This window comes from Anarhichas minor, unplaced genomic scaffold (genome assembly GCF_050575085.1).
Source record: "Anarhichas minor isolate MPS153535 unplaced genomic scaffold, ASM5057508v1 ptg000029l, whole genome shotgun sequence".
NCBI classification, from domain to species: domain Eukaryota; kingdom Metazoa; phylum Chordata; class Actinopteri; order Perciformes; family Anarhichadidae; genus Anarhichas; species Anarhichas minor.
The window spans coordinates 1,001,702-1,022,236 of record NW_027466475.1 but is presented as its reverse complement, the minus strand read 5'-3'; the positions used below and the strand labels follow the sequence as shown (position 1 = coordinate 1,022,236).

General features: G+C 39.0%; 2 protein-coding genes across 14 annotated transcripts in view; one reads left to right on the top strand and one right to left on the bottom strand.

Moving 5' to 3' along the window:
* Positions 1–6,604: 6,604 nt before the first annotated feature.
* LOC142964085 (dual specificity protein phosphatase 19-like) overlaps positions 6,605–20,535 on the bottom strand; it is a 15,797-nt gene continuing 1,866 nt past the window's right edge. The window contains exons 2-6 of one of the 3 annotated variants that reach the window (XM_076104222.1): positions 19,912–19,978; positions 18,109–18,349; positions 14,302–14,348; positions 11,535–11,687; positions 6,605–7,695 (exon numbers count right to left, since the gene is read on the bottom strand). In XM_076104222.1, the coding sequence (XP_075960337.1) occupies positions 7,513–7,695; positions 11,535–11,687; positions 14,302–14,348; positions 18,109–18,322 (597 nt within the window). In that variant the 5' untranslated portion in view covers positions 18,323–18,349; positions 19,912–19,978 and the 3' untranslated portion in view covers positions 6,605–7,512. Of the gene's footprint in view, positions 7,696–11,534; positions 11,688–14,301; positions 14,349–18,108; positions 18,350–18,891; positions 19,060–19,911; positions 19,979–20,535 lie in introns of those variants that run through there. The other 2 variants (XM_076104221.1, XM_076104220.1) reach the window with 2 other exon arrangements.
* nckap1 (NCK-associated protein 1) overlaps positions 19,930–20,535 on the top strand; it is a 26,142-nt gene continuing 25,536 nt past the window's right edge. For 9 of the 11 annotated variants that reach the window (XM_076104215.1, XM_076104213.1, XM_076104211.1 and 6 more), the window contains exon 1: positions 19,930–20,308. In XM_076104215.1, coding sequence (XP_075960330.1) covers positions 20,201–20,308 — 108 coding nt within the window. In that variant the 5' untranslated portion in view covers positions 19,930–20,200. The remainder of the gene's footprint in view (positions 20,309–20,535) is intronic. The other 2 variants (XM_076104218.1, XM_076104217.1) reach the window with 1 other exon arrangement.

Below are 20,535 nucleotides of genomic sequence, written 5' to 3'. Positions count from 1 at the left end.
TTTCTGAAGTTACGTGATAAGAAACGTGGGGAACAAACAGCGATCTCATTGCTGAAAGAACGGAGTTTGTTGGACTCATCCACCTCCCCTGCTGTCCGCTTTGTGTGGGCTTTTGTGGTCTTTGTACTTCCTCGTTCACGATTACGTGGATAACATACAAAAACATTTTGTGGGATATCTACAAATTAAGGCCTATTGCTTTACGAATGCTGGATGAGACAAGCCTGCGTCAAGTGACGCTTCGCGCAAACTAGGTAAATTGAGAAAATATGCCGATAGTTTGAGTTTGGATCTATTAAGAACAGCGACGGGAGACCAACGTGTGTCAAGTGTGTTCAGGTGCCAGCAAACGAAGCAATGAAGTCAACCAAGCTAAAGTGACATCTGACGACAAAAAGCCCGAAACATCAGGGCAAAACAAAATGGTATATTTACATGATTCACATTAAATTGTGTTTCTGTTTATCATTCTCAACAAGGTCTGAAGTATTTAGGTTTAAAGGTTTTAGAATACTATTCGCTCCAATGGCATCTAAGAATACAAATACATGCATATAATAAATATATACCTTAATCAGTGTTTTGATTATGACGGGGTCCTTGATTGTCTCCCCTGTAAGGGGTCCCTGGCCCCAAAACGTTTCACAACTCTCGGCACCCCACATACGAACTGACCAGGATGTCTTATTTTCATGTGTATTGGTAGTCTTCTCCAGATACCAGATACACGTACACAAGCACAGAACAAGTGAGTTTGTCCCGATATGTCGCCTTTAAAGTCAAACACTTTGGTCATATTGTTTAAGGCCTTCCAACAAATTACTCACTTCTCCCTCTCCTGAAGACTGCCCCCCCAAGTCATAATCAATCGCTTCAGGAAGTCAGATGATGTTATTAGATGGAGAGAAAGTGGAGAGGGAGACTGACAGTCAACATTGGTTTCTTTTAACCACGTGTTTATTATTTTAACCATGAAGACAAAATGTCCCTTAAACTTAGCAAAGTAGTCATTTTAACTCAAACCACGATGTTTCCCTAAAAGTAATCGACCTAAACAAACTTGAACCATCATCATCATCATCACGAAATACGACTTTGGAAGGCAAACATGAATGATGTCATTCTGCTGTCATGCGTCGTTCTAAAGGGCAGTTACTAACAATGTCTTTGTTGTTCATTTTGGAAGATAGGGTGCTTTTCTAATATGTTTTCTTCTGGCCTGTTTGAAGATAGGGTGCTTTTCTAATATGTTTTCTTCTGGCCTGTTTGCTCTTGATTTATTTGCTAATTTAAGCACAGCGTGTCTTTGCTCACAGCTACAACCACAAAGGCTTTGAGTTCATACAAGCCACATCCAGAGATAAAGAGAAGCAATTTCACATGAAGACTTTCTGAGCTTAATGACAAAAACCTGCAATATTAAATGCTGGAGAAATCTGAATAAATCCTAAATTAATAATATCAATACGGTTTGCAAAGTTAAAAAACAGATGAACAGATGATCAGATGAACTTAACACCAGAAAGTTTCAGGTTTGGTTAATTAAATTCCTGTGTGTTTAATTTCTCTACTTTTAATGTAGTGTTGATGGTGGGATCACACAGTAATTGAGAGATTGTCCTCATGTACGTATCATCAATTATTCAATTCACAGATAGCTGTGTGTATATAGGTGTCCTCACTTTTACCTGAAGAAGACCATCTGTGGCTAAAGCCAGCCGTGTGTACTGTGTCTATTTTTAAAATTATCTTCATGCAGATTGTTCCGCAAAAAGATAAAATCTTAATGTGCACGTGCCTCTTGGTGATTGCACATCACTGCCGGACCTCGTTAAGTAAAAGTGGACCCAACAACCCTTAGCAAGGAGGACGACCTGCAACGCTTCACTGCACAAACACTCTTTCTGTTAAAGTGCACAGACATTAATTGTAGGTTTGTTTTTACTATTATTATATCATCCAACCACGGTTGATTTCTGGTGGCCCAGCAGAAAGCGCACACATATTACGCCTCCATTCTTAAATCTCCATCTCAAACACCCGCTGCATGTAGACCTGAAGGTGTTACACTGAGATTCCATTCAGAAAGAAACAAAACAAACCCTTTGATGTGTTTCCCACTGAATCACTCTGAATTACGACATTTGCATCTGTGTTGGCTTCGAGGAGGAATTTCCTCAACAGGAAATTGTCAAAAAAACTCCCTCCCCCCCCCCCCCCCCAGAGCCTCTCTCTGGTTTAGTGACCGAATATTGTTGTTGAGCTTTGAGAAAATAAAGTACACAGTAAGAGGCTTATCTGATGAATTTCCTTCTACTTTCGGTACCATGATCCAACACTGCAATAAGCTTAAAGCCCTCCCATCGGCTCCACCAGATTAATTTTACATGAATACAAATCTAACTTTATACTCCCCGGTCAATTCTTCTGGTGCTTTATGCATTAGTTTATACTGTATGTATGAATCAGTTTGTTTTTATTTGTCATAAATAAACCACACAGGGTGGGACACCAGGGGAAAATATACATGTACACGTACAGTATAGTTTCCTCTTCTGAACGCTTACTGTACATAAGTTCTGTGTGGATATACAATGCAATAGCAAGATAAAGGGGCACACGGATATACATGTTGGGAAGATAAGAGGGAAATCTGGGAAATCTGTACTGTAATAATATCGTGTGTTAGATGAATGCCTGGTTTATTTAATAACATATCACACCCGCGGGAAAAACAACAACAGAATTAATGCTAATGTTCCCTTATCTACACATTAATGTGGAGGAAAAACACAAATGTTTTATTGCAGTTCCTTGGTGAGCAGATGTATTAAACAGTTTAGGAGTGGATGGTTGTGGAAGTGTAGCCACAGATGGATGACAAATTATCAACAGACATTTTAGGCAAAAACGTTGTTTTTCATGCACTTTTTGCATTTTGCTTCCATAACTTGTCTTCTTTCAGACTACAGGAAAGAAAACATCCAAAATACACATTTAACTGTTTTATTTTACTACTTTGTCTATTTGCTTCAGTCGATTTCTCTTAGCCTTAGTTTGCATATTTAAACATAACATTTCACAGAAGATAATTGGCTAAATGTAATTAATCAACTGGTGAAGTTTCATGGTGATATCTATTAGTTCATTTTTTACCCTATTCACCTGTAGAGTCTTCAAAATGTCTGTAATTTTACAAAACATCTCTTTAAAGGCCATTTTCTCTAAATGAGTTTGTTCTCAGACTCTGATCCAGAAATCTCCACTTCAGCAGCTCTTACATTCACCAAACGTTACAGTTTCATTCCTCTCTATATTCTGAAGGATGTTACTGAGGGGTTTGTTCATATATCATTCAAAGCCTGATTTATGTAACATTTTATTAATAAAATATGCCGAAAATTAATTCTGACGGTATGTTCTGATTTATGGAGTGATACAAAGAGATGTCCTAACTTCACTCTGTAAAACCTTCTGACTACATCAAGATGAATCAAGAATTTTGAACCTGGCTTTTCAGATTTATGTTCCCGAAATGTATGCAAATTAGCACATATTCAATAAGATAATGCCTTTATTTGTATATTTAAACATACAGTTTCAGAAAACTTGTAATACAACATGTACAACATGTGTTGTCACCCATCACTATATTTGCCGTCTCAAAATTGATGCTGTCAGTTTCATAATTTTTATGTTTTTCACAAATCCAAAGAAAGACACGATTTAATTGTGTAAATATTTAGTAATGTCACCTTTGGACGGACGCACGGACAGAATACCAGGAAGCTGACACACGTGTGCAGAAACATACTCTGTAAAAGGAACTTCCCCTCATCAAATACCTCTTACACAACACTCATGTATGATTCACATGTGATAATGTGCACTTTTCTAAATGCAGATGGCATGCACTCAGCCGTGCTTACATGCGCTCATAATGTTAAGAAATGCACATAAGAAACTGTGCAAGCAGACAGAAGCGAAATATTTACATTATTATTATCCTCCATTGTTTGCTTCTGCAGTTCATCACATCTAATCAAAGCCAACAGGCGAGATAACACTGTGCTGCTTTAGGGGAAATTATTCAACATCCTGTATGTAACCCACCTCTCGCTGTCTGTTAATATTCTCACATCGAGTTTATTCTCAGACTGAGATGGTGGTCGGACCCCTTGAGACCCTGCAGATGGGACAGCTTGTGCCATACTGTGGGCCGTCACATCCAGACGGTAAAATGTCACAAAAATGTCAGGGGGAACCCAGTTGGCTTCATAGCAGATACTCTTCAGCGATACACCATTGAACAGCACCAAAGAAAAGGCCAACACTCAAGTGCTGTCACAGCCTGCATACTGGCACTGTCGCCATCAGTTACACACTGGTTCAATATTTTATTTGCCTGTTTTTCAATTTAAGTCTATAACAAGCAGAGTTGTGCATTCATCGGCCAGCAGTGAGCATGTATTGGGGGAAAAACGAAGCCGTGGGCTCCAAGTATTTACTTATTAACAGTGACAGACAGAGGCCGGCTCTGTTTGAAGGCGTCTTAAATAATCTATGACCTTTATGGGACTAGTAGGAATTGCAACCAATTTGGCAAAACTTATCCCCTCCTCCAAGTCTTTGGCACAGAACCAACCTCCACCTCTCCGCTTCCCCTGAGCAAAAGAGCGACTGACACAAACTGCCAAGCTGCATTTTTCAAAAAAAGGGGACAAATAGGCTCCCAAATGAGAGCAAGAATGCAGCACAAATGTCTCTTTTGAAGAAGTAATACATCAGGATGCAATAATGATAATGCTCGTACAGTTGTCGCCTGTAGCTGTGTCCCAAATCCATACTGCGTAGTAATTATAAACTGTATATATTACGTGCTACTCTTCATGGTATACACTGTTTTAGCAGTAAGTATAGAAAATCAGTTTGTAGCCTATCACATTTTTTAGCATACTTTACCATTTAACACAAACAGAAAATGATACATGTAATACACTGCCAATTCTCATCACCGTTGATTGATGCTTTGGCTTTGCAGCGTTGCTTTGAGTATAAGCAAACATTCACACAATGCGAATACTAACATGCTGATGTTTAGCAGACTGTTTACCATGTTCACCATCTTAGTTTAGCTCTAAACACAGAGCAGAGCTGAGGCTGGTGGGGCTGATATTAGTTTTGCTGAAAATATAAACAAATTCATAATTTGACCTGATGGCTGGATGAAAAGTGATAATTACCAACGTTATTACAATTCGTCCAGAGGGAAACATGAAGACTTTAATAGCCATCTATCTGATAGTTGTGAAACCATAGACTGTATATTCTGAAGACTTGAGTTCGCCATCTTGTTTTTGTGACATGAAGTACTGAATGCTTTTTAGGCGACCAAACTTTTACTATTAACTTCCATGAACTAAAACCCCCACTGTGACAGGGTTAAAGCTCTAAGACGACAACTCCCAGACCAGAGACACCGTGGTAGCGACCTGTCAATCACAGTAAGCCCCGCCCTAAAGCATACTCTACTACTTTTGGTCTGTTTGGCTCTAAATGGACCATAATTTACTAAATGAACATCATGCTGTATTGAAGAAGACTTGAAACTAGAGATTGAGACCATAAACTCATGTTTACAATGTTTACTGAGGTAATAAATCAAGAGAGAAGTAGAGTCATTTTCTCATAGACTTCTATACAACCAGAGGAGTCGCCCCCTGATGGACATTAGAGAGAATGCAGCTTTAAGACACTTTTCAGAACCGGAGGTTGCCGCCTGGGTGAAACATTTCACTCAAAACCACAGATGTGAACTTCATGGTGGTGCTAGAGATAAAGTTGATATAATCCATAATCCAGTCTAGACCAAATTGATTTCCCGACTTTAGTGCTACTTTAGGTGTTCTTACACTCTAATTTAAAACTTCAGCGAGAAAACAGTTTTTAAAACCGACAAATCTCAGCAGCTGGTGAAGTAATCCCACCGTCAGTATTAATATTCATAACCGCAGTTCAATTATGGTCATTTTGTGCTTTGGGGCAGTAAACGTGATGTTAATTTTCTTTCACTGTAACAATGCAGATTGCAGTGTGAAATCCAGGGCATGTACTTTCAGATTTTCTTTCTTACAAATCCAGAACGTGGGCTAATGTATTTAGGTCACATTTTCAACACAGCTAAGTGTGCCGAATATTTCCTCTTCTATGGATTGGACTGTTAACTCCAGCACCCAGGACAATTATGAGTATAATAACAATCAGTAAATGCTCTCAGCTGGGTGAACAACAAACACACATCTGCCCTATAGACTTATTTCCATTTAAACAGTGAAGATGAGGAAATGATACCTTTGTGTGCTGTGAGTTTGCAGCGTTAGGAGCTCGTCCCAGCGGTATATGTTGATTAGCATGTGAGCCAAATGGATTCGCCCCCATTATCTAACAAGCTAATTACGAGCTAATTATTTCAAGGGAGCGCGGTTAGCGCATCAACTCTGCAAAGTTGTGAAATTGAGAGAGACAATGCAGCAGTGAGGGTAATCATTATAATTGAGAGTGTATCTGCTCGTGTAGTTGAGAAAGAAATCAAGTTGAACCTCAGGAAAAAGTGGTACGTCTTTAATTACAACACAATCTATACTGCAAAGAAAACAAGTGTCTCCAAAATGAACAAATCAAATAGGAAATCAGTTTCTTTTTTTACTGCGGGATAAAAACACAGTTTTTCACGTACTGTTTTTAGACAAATGAGACACTCAACACATGCGTACAAATTGGGCAATACCTCAAATATACGTATGGCACCCAATGAAGTTTTGACCTTACGTTGAATGCGAATACTTTATCACATTATTTAATGTTTAGCGAGACATTCAAACCATTTTTGATGAGATTGTTCCATTGACATTTTCATTATTAAAACAGAAAACATCAGGACAATTTTCAAAATAAAATCACAGGTAAGAGAAAAGCCCTTCAGCTTTTTAACACTGAATTGTGCGTGTTTTAAAAAAAAAATCTTTTAAGGCTTCTTTTGAAGTTGAAGAATACATTTATAGTTCCTTAAAGCTACACTAATCAATATTGTTTTATTGACAATGGATCGCTGTGTCAACTGTGACAACCCACCACGAATAATTATCACCAAATCTGCTGTTCCCCTTTAAGCGTCTTTTAGCTCATTGTTTTGGTTTTGCAACTTTCCTGTTTTGGTTCTCTCTTACAGCTGTTGTTAAAAAAAACCTCTAAAAACCAACTGTACACTTCCTGCTCAGCATTAAACGGCAGATGAACACAGTTTCAGACTAGCTGGTGAACATAGTGGAGCATTTAGCTGCTAAAGATCAAGATAATTCCTTCAGGAGTTGGTGGAGACCAAAAACGGAACTAAAAAAGAGAGTGAATATTGAACTTGCATGAGTAAATAAGTTGACCATATGATCTTAAAGGGTCGATGATGATGATATATGTGTTGTATGTAAAGCTTGTTTCTGCTGCTTGAATGCAGCTTTAAGGTTTGTAGCTCTGTAGTTGCTGGTAGAAGCCGGGGTTTGGGCGAATTGAGGGCCTCGCCATCTTCACCTGACTGTACGCATCGTCAAACGCCAGCCCCTCCCTCAACATCAGGTAGCCAATGACGATGGAGGTAGAGCGTGATACGCCCGCGTTACAGTGGACCAGCACGACTCCGTCCTGTGGACAGAGAAAGAGAGTGTGACACAACAGAGACGATATATATACAGTATATACAAGAGAACTGGTCTTTAGTTACAACTGCCACATGTCACGTGGTCTGAGAAGAATCTAAGAAACATGGATTGTTCTGTTTGCTGGAGTTACTAAAACATATTCCTCTGCACCTCTGTGATTTTTGCTCAAAGCCACGATACAACACAGGCAAATGGAATTCAATTTGTTTAAAGAGTGACATTTAAACATCCAGCTCTGTTGTATTGGAGATATTTCAGAAGTTTCAGACTGTAATACTTAAAAACATCAGCGCGTTAAAACCAAAATCACCTTTTTTTAAAAATGAGAAACATGTTGAAATATCAGCTTGAAGAGTCATTTCACGGCATCTCTTAGGCCCTGTCCACATTACTCCGTTTCTCCTTGGATGCAGATTTGTCAAATAGAAACGATCTCCGTCCACACGGGAGTTTCAGCATCATTCTCGAGTTGATCTGCGTCCACACGGCAGCCTTCGAAGGCGGACAGCACGTGACCATTAACGTACACTGGGCATGCGCGTGACGGTGTAAACAGGAAGTGGATTGCTTGCTTAGTTTAAAAAAAAAAGAAATACGACAGAGTAATAAAGTAGTCTTTAATAATGAAAGGTTGTATTTGATACTTAAGATCTTCCTCTAAAATCTCCCTCTATAAACTCAAACAGACACAGTTCGTGGAAAGTTTTAGAAGTTTTATTTTTCAGATGTAGTTACAGCGCTGCGGGTCTATCTCTCTCTCCAAATTTACTTTAACATCAACACTTACACATAAACATTTACTAGATTATGGGTCCATCAATGTGGTCAACACACGTCTCTCACTCGTTTCCTCCGTGTTGTTGATGTCTTTTCTCACTAGTAGCTCTGAACATCATGTCCGACTAGCTAGCTTCTAAGCTAATTTTAACATTACCGCCAATGGAGAAATGCTAACCGCGATTAGCATTTAATACAACACAAATGTTATACTAAACACGCGAATAGAATATATCTACGTACATCTTTTCATGCTTCATAAAGACATACTTACAGACTAAGGTCTCTCAAGGCTACCAAACGGAAGAAGTAAAACGTTAGTGCAGCGTGTCTTCTCATTAGAATCTAAAAACAACGAGCTGCTCCATAGGGCTGATGCTGGTCACGCCGCTCGCTAATCACTCCAATAACAGCTGCTTCCTCCACAGAAATGCAGACTTTTACTGCACAACAGCTGCTAGCTGCTGCTAGCTGTTGTGTTAGCAGCAACATCATGTAGCTGTTGTGCTAGCAGCAACGCTTGCAATTAGTTATCCATGTTGAAATGAATCGCTGGTAGCCCAGTTTGTTTTCTTCCGGGTACGGGTCACGTGATAGTGAGTGTGACGAATCAGGGACGGAGACGTCATGGTTGCCAAGAACCAATCCAGTAGCGAACACGGGTGTGGGCGTAATTTTTTCTAAGCACATCCGTATCCCACCGTCCACACGCAAACGCAACCCCGGAGTTCTCAAACACCTCCAACCTCGGCGGAGTTTTCAGATTCCTCCGTTTAGGGTGCTCCAAAACTCCGGCGTAGTGTGGGCGCTCAGCGTAAACGTAGCAAATACGGAGTAAAAACGGAGTAATGTGGACAGGGCCTTAATTTCTGACTTTCCAACACCTCTGAAAGCAGCATTAGTCAGACGCATGTAGAGCAAAGTCAGACGGAATAAATCTGCGTCAGTGGTTTTCTGCGTGTCAAAAATTTGCGGTATGATTAATATTAATGTTAATGTAATTATTTTACCGCCTAAAGTGCCGGTCTGGAAATGAATTTTTTAAAATTCCAGCCACATCTTGAGACAATGCGTGCAGGCCCACGGCTCAGAACCGAAGCTCAGCATATTGACACATTTGTCTCTTCTGTTCAGCGTGGAGCCTCCCATCACAGAACGAAAGTCTCTCTTCTGTCTGAGAGGGAGCCGCAGAACAGAAACCGGAGGCACTTTTTTATTTTTTTATTTTATATGTCAATTAATACCCACTGAGGGACAGGATATTTAAATGAGCTGTGGCTTCACACGCGTGCTGTGCTTTTGGTTGCTGTAATTGACATGTTATCCCGGTTATCACTCCACTTTCATTTCAAAATGTGACCCAATCACACAGCTCCTCTGGGTGAAATACAATCAAATGAAGCAGGACACGCAGGGAGAAGGAATGACATCGGTCTTTAATAAGTTTCTATCAATCAAAGAGGGTTTCTCTGCTGCTTTATATTATTTGTGCTGGTGTCTGCAGTCACATATCAGCTCTTGTTTTCCTTCCTTTAGAAAAAAAAACAGAAAACTTCTGCAGAACAAACCGAAAATTGCCCGAGCAAGATAATCCATCACAGCGAACACGGAGACTTAATTTGGTTTTGTCGAAGTTTCTTGTTTTGCTGTTATTTCATTGCGCTCGAGCTGAGTGTTTTCATATCAGTGCTCACATCACATTATGTTCTGCTTACGGTCAATCTCCAGACACACACACAGAGGAAATAATGCTCTGCCTGGAAATAATCCCTTAAAAAGTATTACATGCTGCACAGGAAGCGACCAAGGGGGAAAAAAGTGTGAGCGTAAATGTTGACTTTCTGCATTAAATGACCCCAGCATGGTCTTTTATTAGGTATTCCGACCACCCGCCTCTCCTTTGTGCTGAGTTACTGATAACTGACTGCTGCAGATGTATGTTAATGCGTCGCAGTGAGGAAGCAGAATAGCTGTGTGTGCACACTGACATGTTAAATTAGCCGGCTGATATAAAAGACGGCATTTTTAGGCTACATGAGCCGTCTGAGAAAATAAACGTATTTTAATGCATTTTTTAATCTGGTAAAACCATTAAACAGTGTGTGTGTGTGTGTGTGTGTGTGTGTGTGTGTCTGCATCTGTCAGTGATAAAAGATGACTCAGTAGAAGTTTAAAGTATTTGTACTTTGCTCGGTTATTTCAATTTCACACCACATTATACTTCTCTCCTCCACTAGATTTCAGGAAGAAATACTTTTTACTCCTCTATGTTTATCTGTTGGCTGTGTTTACTAGATATTAACATTTTAAAAACCTATAGCGGGTATATTGAATATTATTTTGTGTAGTTAATATACACAACAGTATATAGAATACTTAAAATGAGTTCCAGCTCAACAAACTACATTAAAATGCTGTTTTAAAAAGAATGAGAATCAAAAGGTATTTATCAGAAACATGTTTAATAATCAATGTTTATTAATAACGGTACATAAACACATAAACCTGAAAGAGGCCAATACTTTAAATTAAGTTATATTTTGATGATAATACTGATCATTCTTCTGTATTTTGACTCAAATAAAGAAATAGTTTGATTTGTTTTCTTGCAGAGTGAGATAAGATATGATAAGATATTATTAATACCGAAGGAGATTCTTGTGCCAGCGGAAAATAAAACAATAGAGTCAAAATATGATAAAGTATATAAGAAGTAATACAAACACCAGTGCAAAAAAGAGAATAGGAATAAGAGATAAGATACATTTAAAAGTTATATTGCGCATAATATTGAGATGAGAAGATTGATCACTTTCATGTGTTTGTGGTAAATCTGAAGCTAACTTAGCTTAGCACAAAGACTGGAAACAGGGGGGAACAGCTAGCCTGACCTCTGAAGCTCACTCAATAATACGTTGCATTTGTGTAAAAATGACCTGTGATAGTTCTACGGGAAGTTATAGGTCAAACATTTCTTTAAAGCAGTAAACATGTTTAATCTGAGACTTGTACTCGTAAAGTCTGATTGTACATGAATGTGTGTACCTTTTCTCGTGCCCCATCTATGAAGGAGCTGCATTCCCCGAGATACGAAGTGATGTCCGTGTCTGGGAGGTCCAGGATCTGGAGCGTCTTATAAACCAACTGATCTGGGAACAGGTTGGTGACTCCGTAGGCCACGTTTAACACATAAGACACCTGACAGGGGAGAAAGAGACACCAAATGACCCCCCCGAGCATTGACTAGTCTAATAGACTGTCTTGGGCGAGAGATATATTCTGTCAGCCATATTGATGACATGACGCAACCTGAACGTTGACTGAGCGAGAGGGCAGGAAGACGGAGCAAGACGAGGGTCGACGCAGAGAGATGAAGAGGCAGACATGAAAGAAGACAGATGGCTCCAATTGGTTCTGCAGTATCTGTCTTCTCTCGCTTAAATTAGCTTACCTCAGAGGACTGACTTCTCTCCTCTACATCTGCTATTACACTGCTTGTAACATCTAACATCCTCTTTTTTCACAAGTTAAAGAGATATTCCAGATGTTTCTAATTGACAACAAATCCCATGAAAAGACCAAAAGTAATAATAGAGTTGTTTAAAAACATTTACGTCTTCAGTAGAAACCAACGACTGAGAGACAGACTAACATTGTTGTTGTTTTCTTGGTCTTTTCATGGGATTTGTTGACAATAGAATTATAGAATAATGGCTGCCTTTCCCTTTAATACGAACACAGGATTGTATATTTCATCACTAAATTTGTGTGTTTACATGCACTAATGATCGGGCTTTGGAAAATCCTGGTTATATGTTGATGTATTCATTTATAATGAATTTATTATAAGTAGTTTGAATATTCTCTTCGATGAACAGACCCCAGAAAAACAGTATTTTCATCCGTTGTCCATGGCCAGATGTTAAAGGTGCAATAACGGGATCGGAAAGCATTTTGATTGCCTCTTAACGGCTCTCAACATGGCGACGGCTCAGCAGGGGGGCTCGCAGCTAACGGAGCTTACAGCGCTAACAGTGCAAGCTACGGCTGTCAGCGCTAACGTTGTTAACCTGAGGGGGAACTGGAGGGTGGGCGCTACGCTAACGTGACAACGCTAACGGTTGGGACGGCGTTAACAGCTTAAACCGGCGCATGAGAGCAGTGCAGAGCCGTGAGCTAACCAGCGGAGCACGCTCACGTGCACTAAAGACACGCCCGACTATGTCAACAAAGCAAGGAGCAGCTCTGGTAAACAACAACACACAGAGGGAAAGTGACTTCATTCTCTGCTCAGGTAGACATTACTCCTCTATATCTTTACATAGATAATAGTTATTTGCTGCTATATTAATGCTATTATTGTATAATGCATCGTAAAAAATACAACCTAAAAATCTCATAAAACATTATAAATACTTAGATATATAGCATATCCAGGTCTGATCATTCTCTGCCTCTGCCATGTTCGCAGGTCCGTTCTCAAATCGAGTTATGTAGCAAAAATAATTAGATGGATGATGTAATTTGCGTCCGCCTGCTGAAATAAAAGTGATTTTCTGACTTCTGTTATGCAGATGGCACCATTTTTTTTTCATCCATAACTAAAGAGTTGATGGAGAAGCTAAATCCAGCAGAGCGGCAAATGCAGTAAAGTTTAGGCAGCCAGAAATCTGAACTGTTGAGGTAACTGATTTGGTGGATGTGCAGTCAAAGACAAACTCAGACACCTGGACAGTGTTAGAATCACTGGAACAGGGAGATAAACAACCAGGTTTCTCTACCTTCTATTATAACCCACATATGATAAAGCCATAGACTATATGAGAAGTGGACGTAGTCATCGTGACGTCACCCATTGTTGTTTTTTGCAGCCAATGAACAGAAGTTACCATATTTGGAATGCGGAGGAGTGACCTAATGATGCTGGATATGTCTCTGGTAGCAACCTGTCAATCACCTTGTAGCCCCGCCGAAAAGCATACTCTGCTTTATGGTCTGTTTGACTCTAAATGGAGCATCATTTACTAAATGAACATCATGCTGTATTGAAGAAGACTTGAAACTAGAGATTGAGACCATAAACTCATGTTTACAATGTTTACTGAGGTAATAAATCAAGAGAGAAGTAGAGTCATTTTCTCATAGACTTCTATACAACCAGAGGAGTCGCCCCCTGGTGGTCAGTAGAGAGAATGCAAGTTTTAAGACACAGGCGGCAAGACACAGGTTGCCGCCTGGATAAAACCAAGACTCAAAATGATTCATCACTTTCCTGTCTTGAATAGAGATTTGATTTATTCACAAACTAACGCTTCGACTCACAATGTTAAAGTCTTTGTATTGAGACACCAGTGAATGTTTATTAAACTGCTAAGAACAGATCCTTTTCTAAATCATCCTTTTGAGCCCACTGCCGTGTCTGAGCTTCAATATCTATCTGAGGAAGAAAACCATTTTCTGCTTTTTTGTTTATCAGGCAGTCAAGGTTCTCATCCCAGAAACAGGAAGCGAAAGGTATTTGTAACCTCCCCAATTCATCATCCCGAGACTGCACAGCCAGCAATCTGTGCTCGCGCCCGGGAGCGGCCACTGCAGAGAGGAGTAGTCACATTCCTGTGACGTGAAGACGTACTGTAATCATTTACTCCCTCTACTGAGCTGAACCGTCACTGCACCGAGTCCCGAGGCCCCTCTGGCTATCGGCCCGGCTGCTGCCGACCCCGCGGGGACGGCGCGCACACCTCTAATCTCATGTCACTACGATCACAACAAGGCAAGGGCACGGCCGCTCCATCGATCGCTCTGTACTGACCTTATATCTCTGCAGGGTGTCAATGTCGTGGGCTGCATCCTGAGAGGCTGGAAAAGGCAGAAACAACTTGATGAGGAGACAACAGACCAGAGGGCATGCCTCTGCTTAGCTATTTAAAAAAATTAAATAAAATGCTTCCTGCAGGCTGACATTAATTGCTCGGTTATAAAATGATCAAATGCTGCATGAATATTTTATCTGCATCTCCGTTTGAGAGAAACAAAATGTTCCGCTTAATTCGGCTGTACAGTTCTATCAGCGTTATGATGATGATACAGCTGGTTTTGTTAAAACTGTAAACATTGATTCATCTTTTAAGTCGTTTATCAAACAGAAGTGCAGAACGTTGGCTGGTTGCAGCTTCTAAAATGTGATGATTTGTTTTTCTGTCTGTGTGTGGAGACAGCCGGAGGCATTGTGTGTGTCCCATTGTCGTGAACAAGATATCTCGGCAACGGATGAAGGCAATTTCTTCAAATTTGGCACCAACGTCAACCTGGACTCAGGGATGGACTGGTGAGATTTTGGAAGTGAAATGGTAACGGTCACTATGACCTCACTTGTGTCCCGTATCTCATGAACACCTGGAGATGTTGGGAGGATAAATGTCACCGTGACTCAAGACTTAAGCTGCTAATTATGACAATTTAACACGAATGTCTAAAAGGATAGAATTAGGAAGCGATGACATTTTAGACAGAGATGTTTGTTTGTTTTTTAAATAATTTTCAGTTGAATATCTTGGGGTTTCAGGCTGTTGGTTGAAAAAAAAAAACTTGATTGTGTATATATCCCCTAATATTTGGGACATTTAAAAGGGATTTTTCTGTATTATTTTACTTTTTATAGACAATTAAGCTTAATCAGAAATACAATCAAAGGATAATGGAAATATTTCTTATCCCTGTAGCCTTATTCCTCATAATATAAACAAGGGAACAGTGGAGGGATGTACTCTACTGTACTAAAGTACACTTTTTGTCATACTTGTACTTTACATGAGTATTTACTCTTCATGCTACTTTATACTTTTATTCCACTACCTTTATGTGACAGCTTTAGTTATCTACCCAGTAGTAGTAAGTATTCTGCATAGTAAGTATTGAAACTTTAATTAAATTTAGTTGACAATACTTCTGTACTTTTACTTGAGTATCATTTTATATTCAGGACTTTTACTTGTAAAGGATAATTTATAACTTTGGTGTTTCTTTTACTTCAGTAAAGGATCTGAGCAGTTCTGCCAAGAAACAACAGTGTCTTACATAGAAAGCAATGAAACCTCACATGAATACAGAGTTGTTAAAAACAACAGTCAATTCAGGGGTGTAAAGCAAATGCTGCAGGATATCAGCAGCTTTATCGTTAAGTAGGAAAACAGAAAACAGCGGGGAGAAAAGATATCAGTCAGCGGAAACCAACGTTAAAAGGGCTTACAGCTACAGAAATAAAAAGACGGGCATATATATGATTTGTTGAGGAGCACTCGGCTTAAAAGCTGCTGAAATAAAAACATCCAATACTATCTACAGCTGCAGAAAAGGAAGTTTAGGATTTTCATGACAACAGCGAGAATGACAAATGCAGCAGAGGACGCAGGTCAGAGACTAATGGAGGAAAAAACGTGACGCAAAGCCGACCTGGACGTCTGTTTCGGCTGAGAAAGAGCACATAATCATTGGAGGAGACAGTTAAAACAGAACGAGGAACAGTCTCTTTCAATTGGTCCAATGGCTCTTCATGAGTAGCAGGAGCTGGGTAATTACATGAAAGAGACATATGGGCAGGAAACAGAGTGGATACTCTGCAGCAGCTCACTCGCCTTCAAAGTAGCAATATTTGCAGTCTTTGCGGTGGCCAATCCACTTTCACATAATGCCAGATTCGTGGCGTTGAGAAGTAAATCTAAATCCAAAGGATAGAGTGTCTTTGGAAATAAGCCAGCTCCGGTCCATATGCTTCATCAGTGTAGGAGGAACAGATTTAAACTGACACATCTGTGGAAAGATGCAGGAATGCCAGGATTTCTACAGCATTTTTTAAATACAAGTGCGACATGGGACCCAAATTTAATCTGCCACACAACGGAGGACAGATCTCAGTCACGTTGAATAGCAAATGTTTTTAAAAGTTTCTTTAAATTATATATTTAGAAATAAAAAATATACTTTACTTGCTCGACAAAAGCCTGTCTCTACATTGATCTATCTTGTATGTTAGAATCACGTATCGGCCATGTCCAACAAATACATATAAATATAAATAAAATTGTATTTCAATGTTTTGGGATATTTAAGTTTTTAGATGAGGTATTTAAATGTTCTGTTCTCGGTTCGGACAAGACTTTTCTTCATGTTATCTTTATTTATTTTGTATTCATTCAAAAATGTTCTTGTGGAGAGTGAGAGCTGAGGGTGCACAGAGTATATACATGTGTATATATATATATACTGTATATATACCTGCCAAGTGTAATGAAATCTCCATTGTCAAAGTGTCGGAAACCCACAATGACAAAGAGGCATTTTAACATCAGAGACAACCTGTCAAACGTTCAACAAGGTGCCTGATCCTGTAACAGCTACGTGAACAGTGTGACGCTGTTAGCAGTGACCCGCTGTACAGCAGAGAGTCACCTCTATTGAGCCCAACAGATGTAATATTCTATTGATCCCTGCAGAGAAATTCTCCTGTAGTGAGGTCGTGGCACAGGCGTGAGCTACAGAAGTGAACGGCCCCACAGAGCTGTGAGGGGATTCAATTTCGGGCTCAAGGACACTTCAGCAGGACGGACACATGCTGACGTGTGCCGGTACCTGCGTCGTCCGGCTGAAAGGGAGGTCACCAAGCTCCCATAAGTCACAATGAATGACTTTAATTTATTCCTTATTAGGGTTTTATTTATTTATTATGAGAGGACTGGAATACTGAAGTGACTGAGACACTATGAAAATAGTGGTGTGGTAGTACTAGTAGCAGCTAGTGGTACTTTTGGACTTGTATTTCCACTGAAATATTATTTAATCATGATTACATTATTCAAGTAATCTTTCTTTACCCTAATAAAAGCTGGTATAGTTAGTAACAGTCAGTAATTGTAAGAGCAACATGTTTTATTTACTGTTTTGGTTTTTTGGTTTTATTTGATTTGTTTTATTCGTTTAGGATTTCTTAATATTTTCTTTTTTCAATATCCAATTATAATGTCTGAATATACATTGAAAGTGAATTGCTCTTTGAAAAGGCGTAGTGTACTTATAACATTACGCTGTTGTATTTTCATTATATCTGTGGCATAAAATGGTCTTAAAATGAGAATAATATTGTTTATTGCAATTAATTCTGGGAGAATTGTATCCAATATTATCCACTAAAAGTAGTTATTGTGACAGGCCTATAGTGGACACCTTTTGGTGCATGATTTGAAAAATAAACTACTTACTTTACTTAATATTTGTAGTAGTAGTACTAATATTTGCAGTGATAGGAGTTTTAGTTGAAATAGTAGTTGCAAAGCTAGCAGCAGTGGTAGAAATAGCAGGTTATTTAAAGTAGTAGTTGTGGATCCAGGAGAAGTAGTAGTAGCTGCAGCAGATACAGGTAATGGTTGTAACAGTGGTAGTAGATAGGAGTAATAGTAGTAAATATAGTAGTAGTTATGTAGTGAGTGTAGCAGCAGTAGTAACAATAACTAAATGTGTAAATAATGGTAGAAATATACTGGTTAAGGACTCTATGGTAAATAAATGTTAAAAACAATAGTATTCTAGCACTCGTAGTAGTAGAAGTATTACTAGTATATATTACCCAGCAGTAGGAAGGGTCTGACGACACCAACTTGAAGGTCCAGACTTTTATCTTCGACAAATCCACATCCACCTTCCTCCTCCAGCTCTTCTACCTCTCCTCCATCACCCCTCCTCTCCAGCAGCCTCCTGCCCATCACAGTGGTGACGTGCGTGCACTGTTTCTTCAGGCGGCCTTGGGAGAAGCCTTGGATCTCCCGAGACAGCGAATGCATCACACCAGGGGTTTAAACAGGACTCAGCTGAAAACAAACAGAAGACTAGTAGGTTAAATAGAGGAAGATGATTTGTTTACATCCAGTAGTGTAGAGGTAAATCAAATGGTGGGAAGTTATTCAGTGGAACAATCTTTTTTTAAAGAATAGTATCCTTTAACTGTGTTAGTTTGTCAGTGGATTTACAGTTATAGTTAATATGACACCATAAAATAAGATAAGATAATCCTTTATTAGTCCCGCAGCGGGGAAATTTACAGGATTACAGCAGGATAGTGATTAGTGCAAACAAGAGACAGTAAAAACAAGTATTATAAATAAGTAAATAAGTAATAAAACAGTTAAGAATATTAAATAAGTAAAACATCCACAATAACAAATATAAAATATTATATATAAGCTGACCAAAAGTGTGTAACCATAACTTTTTGGTGCCTTTTTTCACTCTCAGCAGTTAATCCATGTACTGAATGTGAAATGTAGTCATTTAGGTATATAGTGTCTGCAGATGATGTCTGATTCAGAACAAAATCACGGAGCTTTTTCCATTTCCTGCTTCGTCCACCCACCTGGTCTAAATGCACTGAGTTCAACCAACAAAATAAAATCCCGCAGAAAGTTAAATCATCGCTTATTGCAGCTGCAGTATTTAAAGTATTATATAAATCGTGTGTTTTACACAGCGAGTATAGCGAGCACGTTGAAGCTTTGACACAAAACTGACAGCTGAGTCGGAAGTTGCGTCAACAATGTGATGCGTTCAGGGTTCACAGAAAAATGGGGCGAACTGCTGCACTGGGATTTGTGCTCAGGGTGTGGCTAATAATGCTGTGAATTTTGTTTATTTACTAACAAACCCACCTCTCTCTGTATATCTATAGATGTGTCTGTCATTTATACTACTTTAAAAAAATAAATAAAAAAATACTACTTTAGTTTAGCAGAATAGACTTTGGCATAATTCAACTTTTGCTAACTTGAAATGCCGATAACATTTAAAAACAGATAGCAAAATATGCAATTTGACGTAAAAGCATCCCTTACAAAAACACAGTTGGCAAATATATTTGTAAGTTTCACACAAAACACAAACAAACATAAGACACAGTTATTACTGAAAGTAGCTTAATATTATATTGTTCTCACTAGTAGCCTTACAGTAATATGGTATTTATATTGTAGTATTTTCACCATCATTATAATTTTAATATAATATACATATATATGTATGTGATTCTAATATGGGCCATTTGGCATAATGAGTTCTTTTACTTTTGGTATTTTAAGTATATTTTAAAGTATTTCTACGCTATAGTATGGATACTTCCTATTTAAATAAAATATCTGAGTATTTCTCCCACCACTGCTTTTTTGGGCAGTTTGTTTTAATATGTATTAGTTCACATTAGTGAATAAGTAGTCTTTATACACAATATGTATATCAGTAAAGGAACAGTATACAGACGTATCAGCAGTGGTGGAAGAAGTATTCATATATTTCACTCAAGTGAAAGTATAAATACCACAATTTGATAATAATCTGTTATAATCAGTTTTACTAATTTTAAGGTAGTGAAATGTACTATTACCGAGGGCCCCTGAACGCACCACAAGAGCCAGCCTCATTGTGAAAACCAGGACAACTCCTCATCATCCCTGTGACCGAGAGAGAAAAAATAAAAAAATAAATAGAAACACAGGGAGACGGTGGGGTGGAGTACAGGAAGCTGCTGAAACATGGGAGAAATCTAACATCGGCACAAACCACACAGCTTCCTTCTTTCTTTCTTCCCATCACTAAAACCAGAGGCTGCAGGAAGATTTGTGATATTTTTTTCCTTCTTCTTCTCGGATTGAATTGGTAGATTTAACGAGAAGATGTCGCGCGGAGTGATCCAGCCCAGCCAGCAGAAGCTGGCAGAAAAGCTCACCATCCTCAACGACAGAGGCATCGGGATGTTGACCCGTGTTTACAATATAAAGAAGGTCCGCACACACACACACACACGTGCACTTAAATCCTCATTAAACCATATATATTCATGATATGGACTTTTACTCAAAACGAGTGTCAATATTAACGTTGGGAGACAGTATGAATGCTTGATTAGCTAGCACTGACCGTTGCTCAATTGGTTTAATGTAGCACTGCTATTTTTGTGTATTAGCCACTGTTAATATGTCATTTTCCAAACAGGTTAATATGCGGCAAT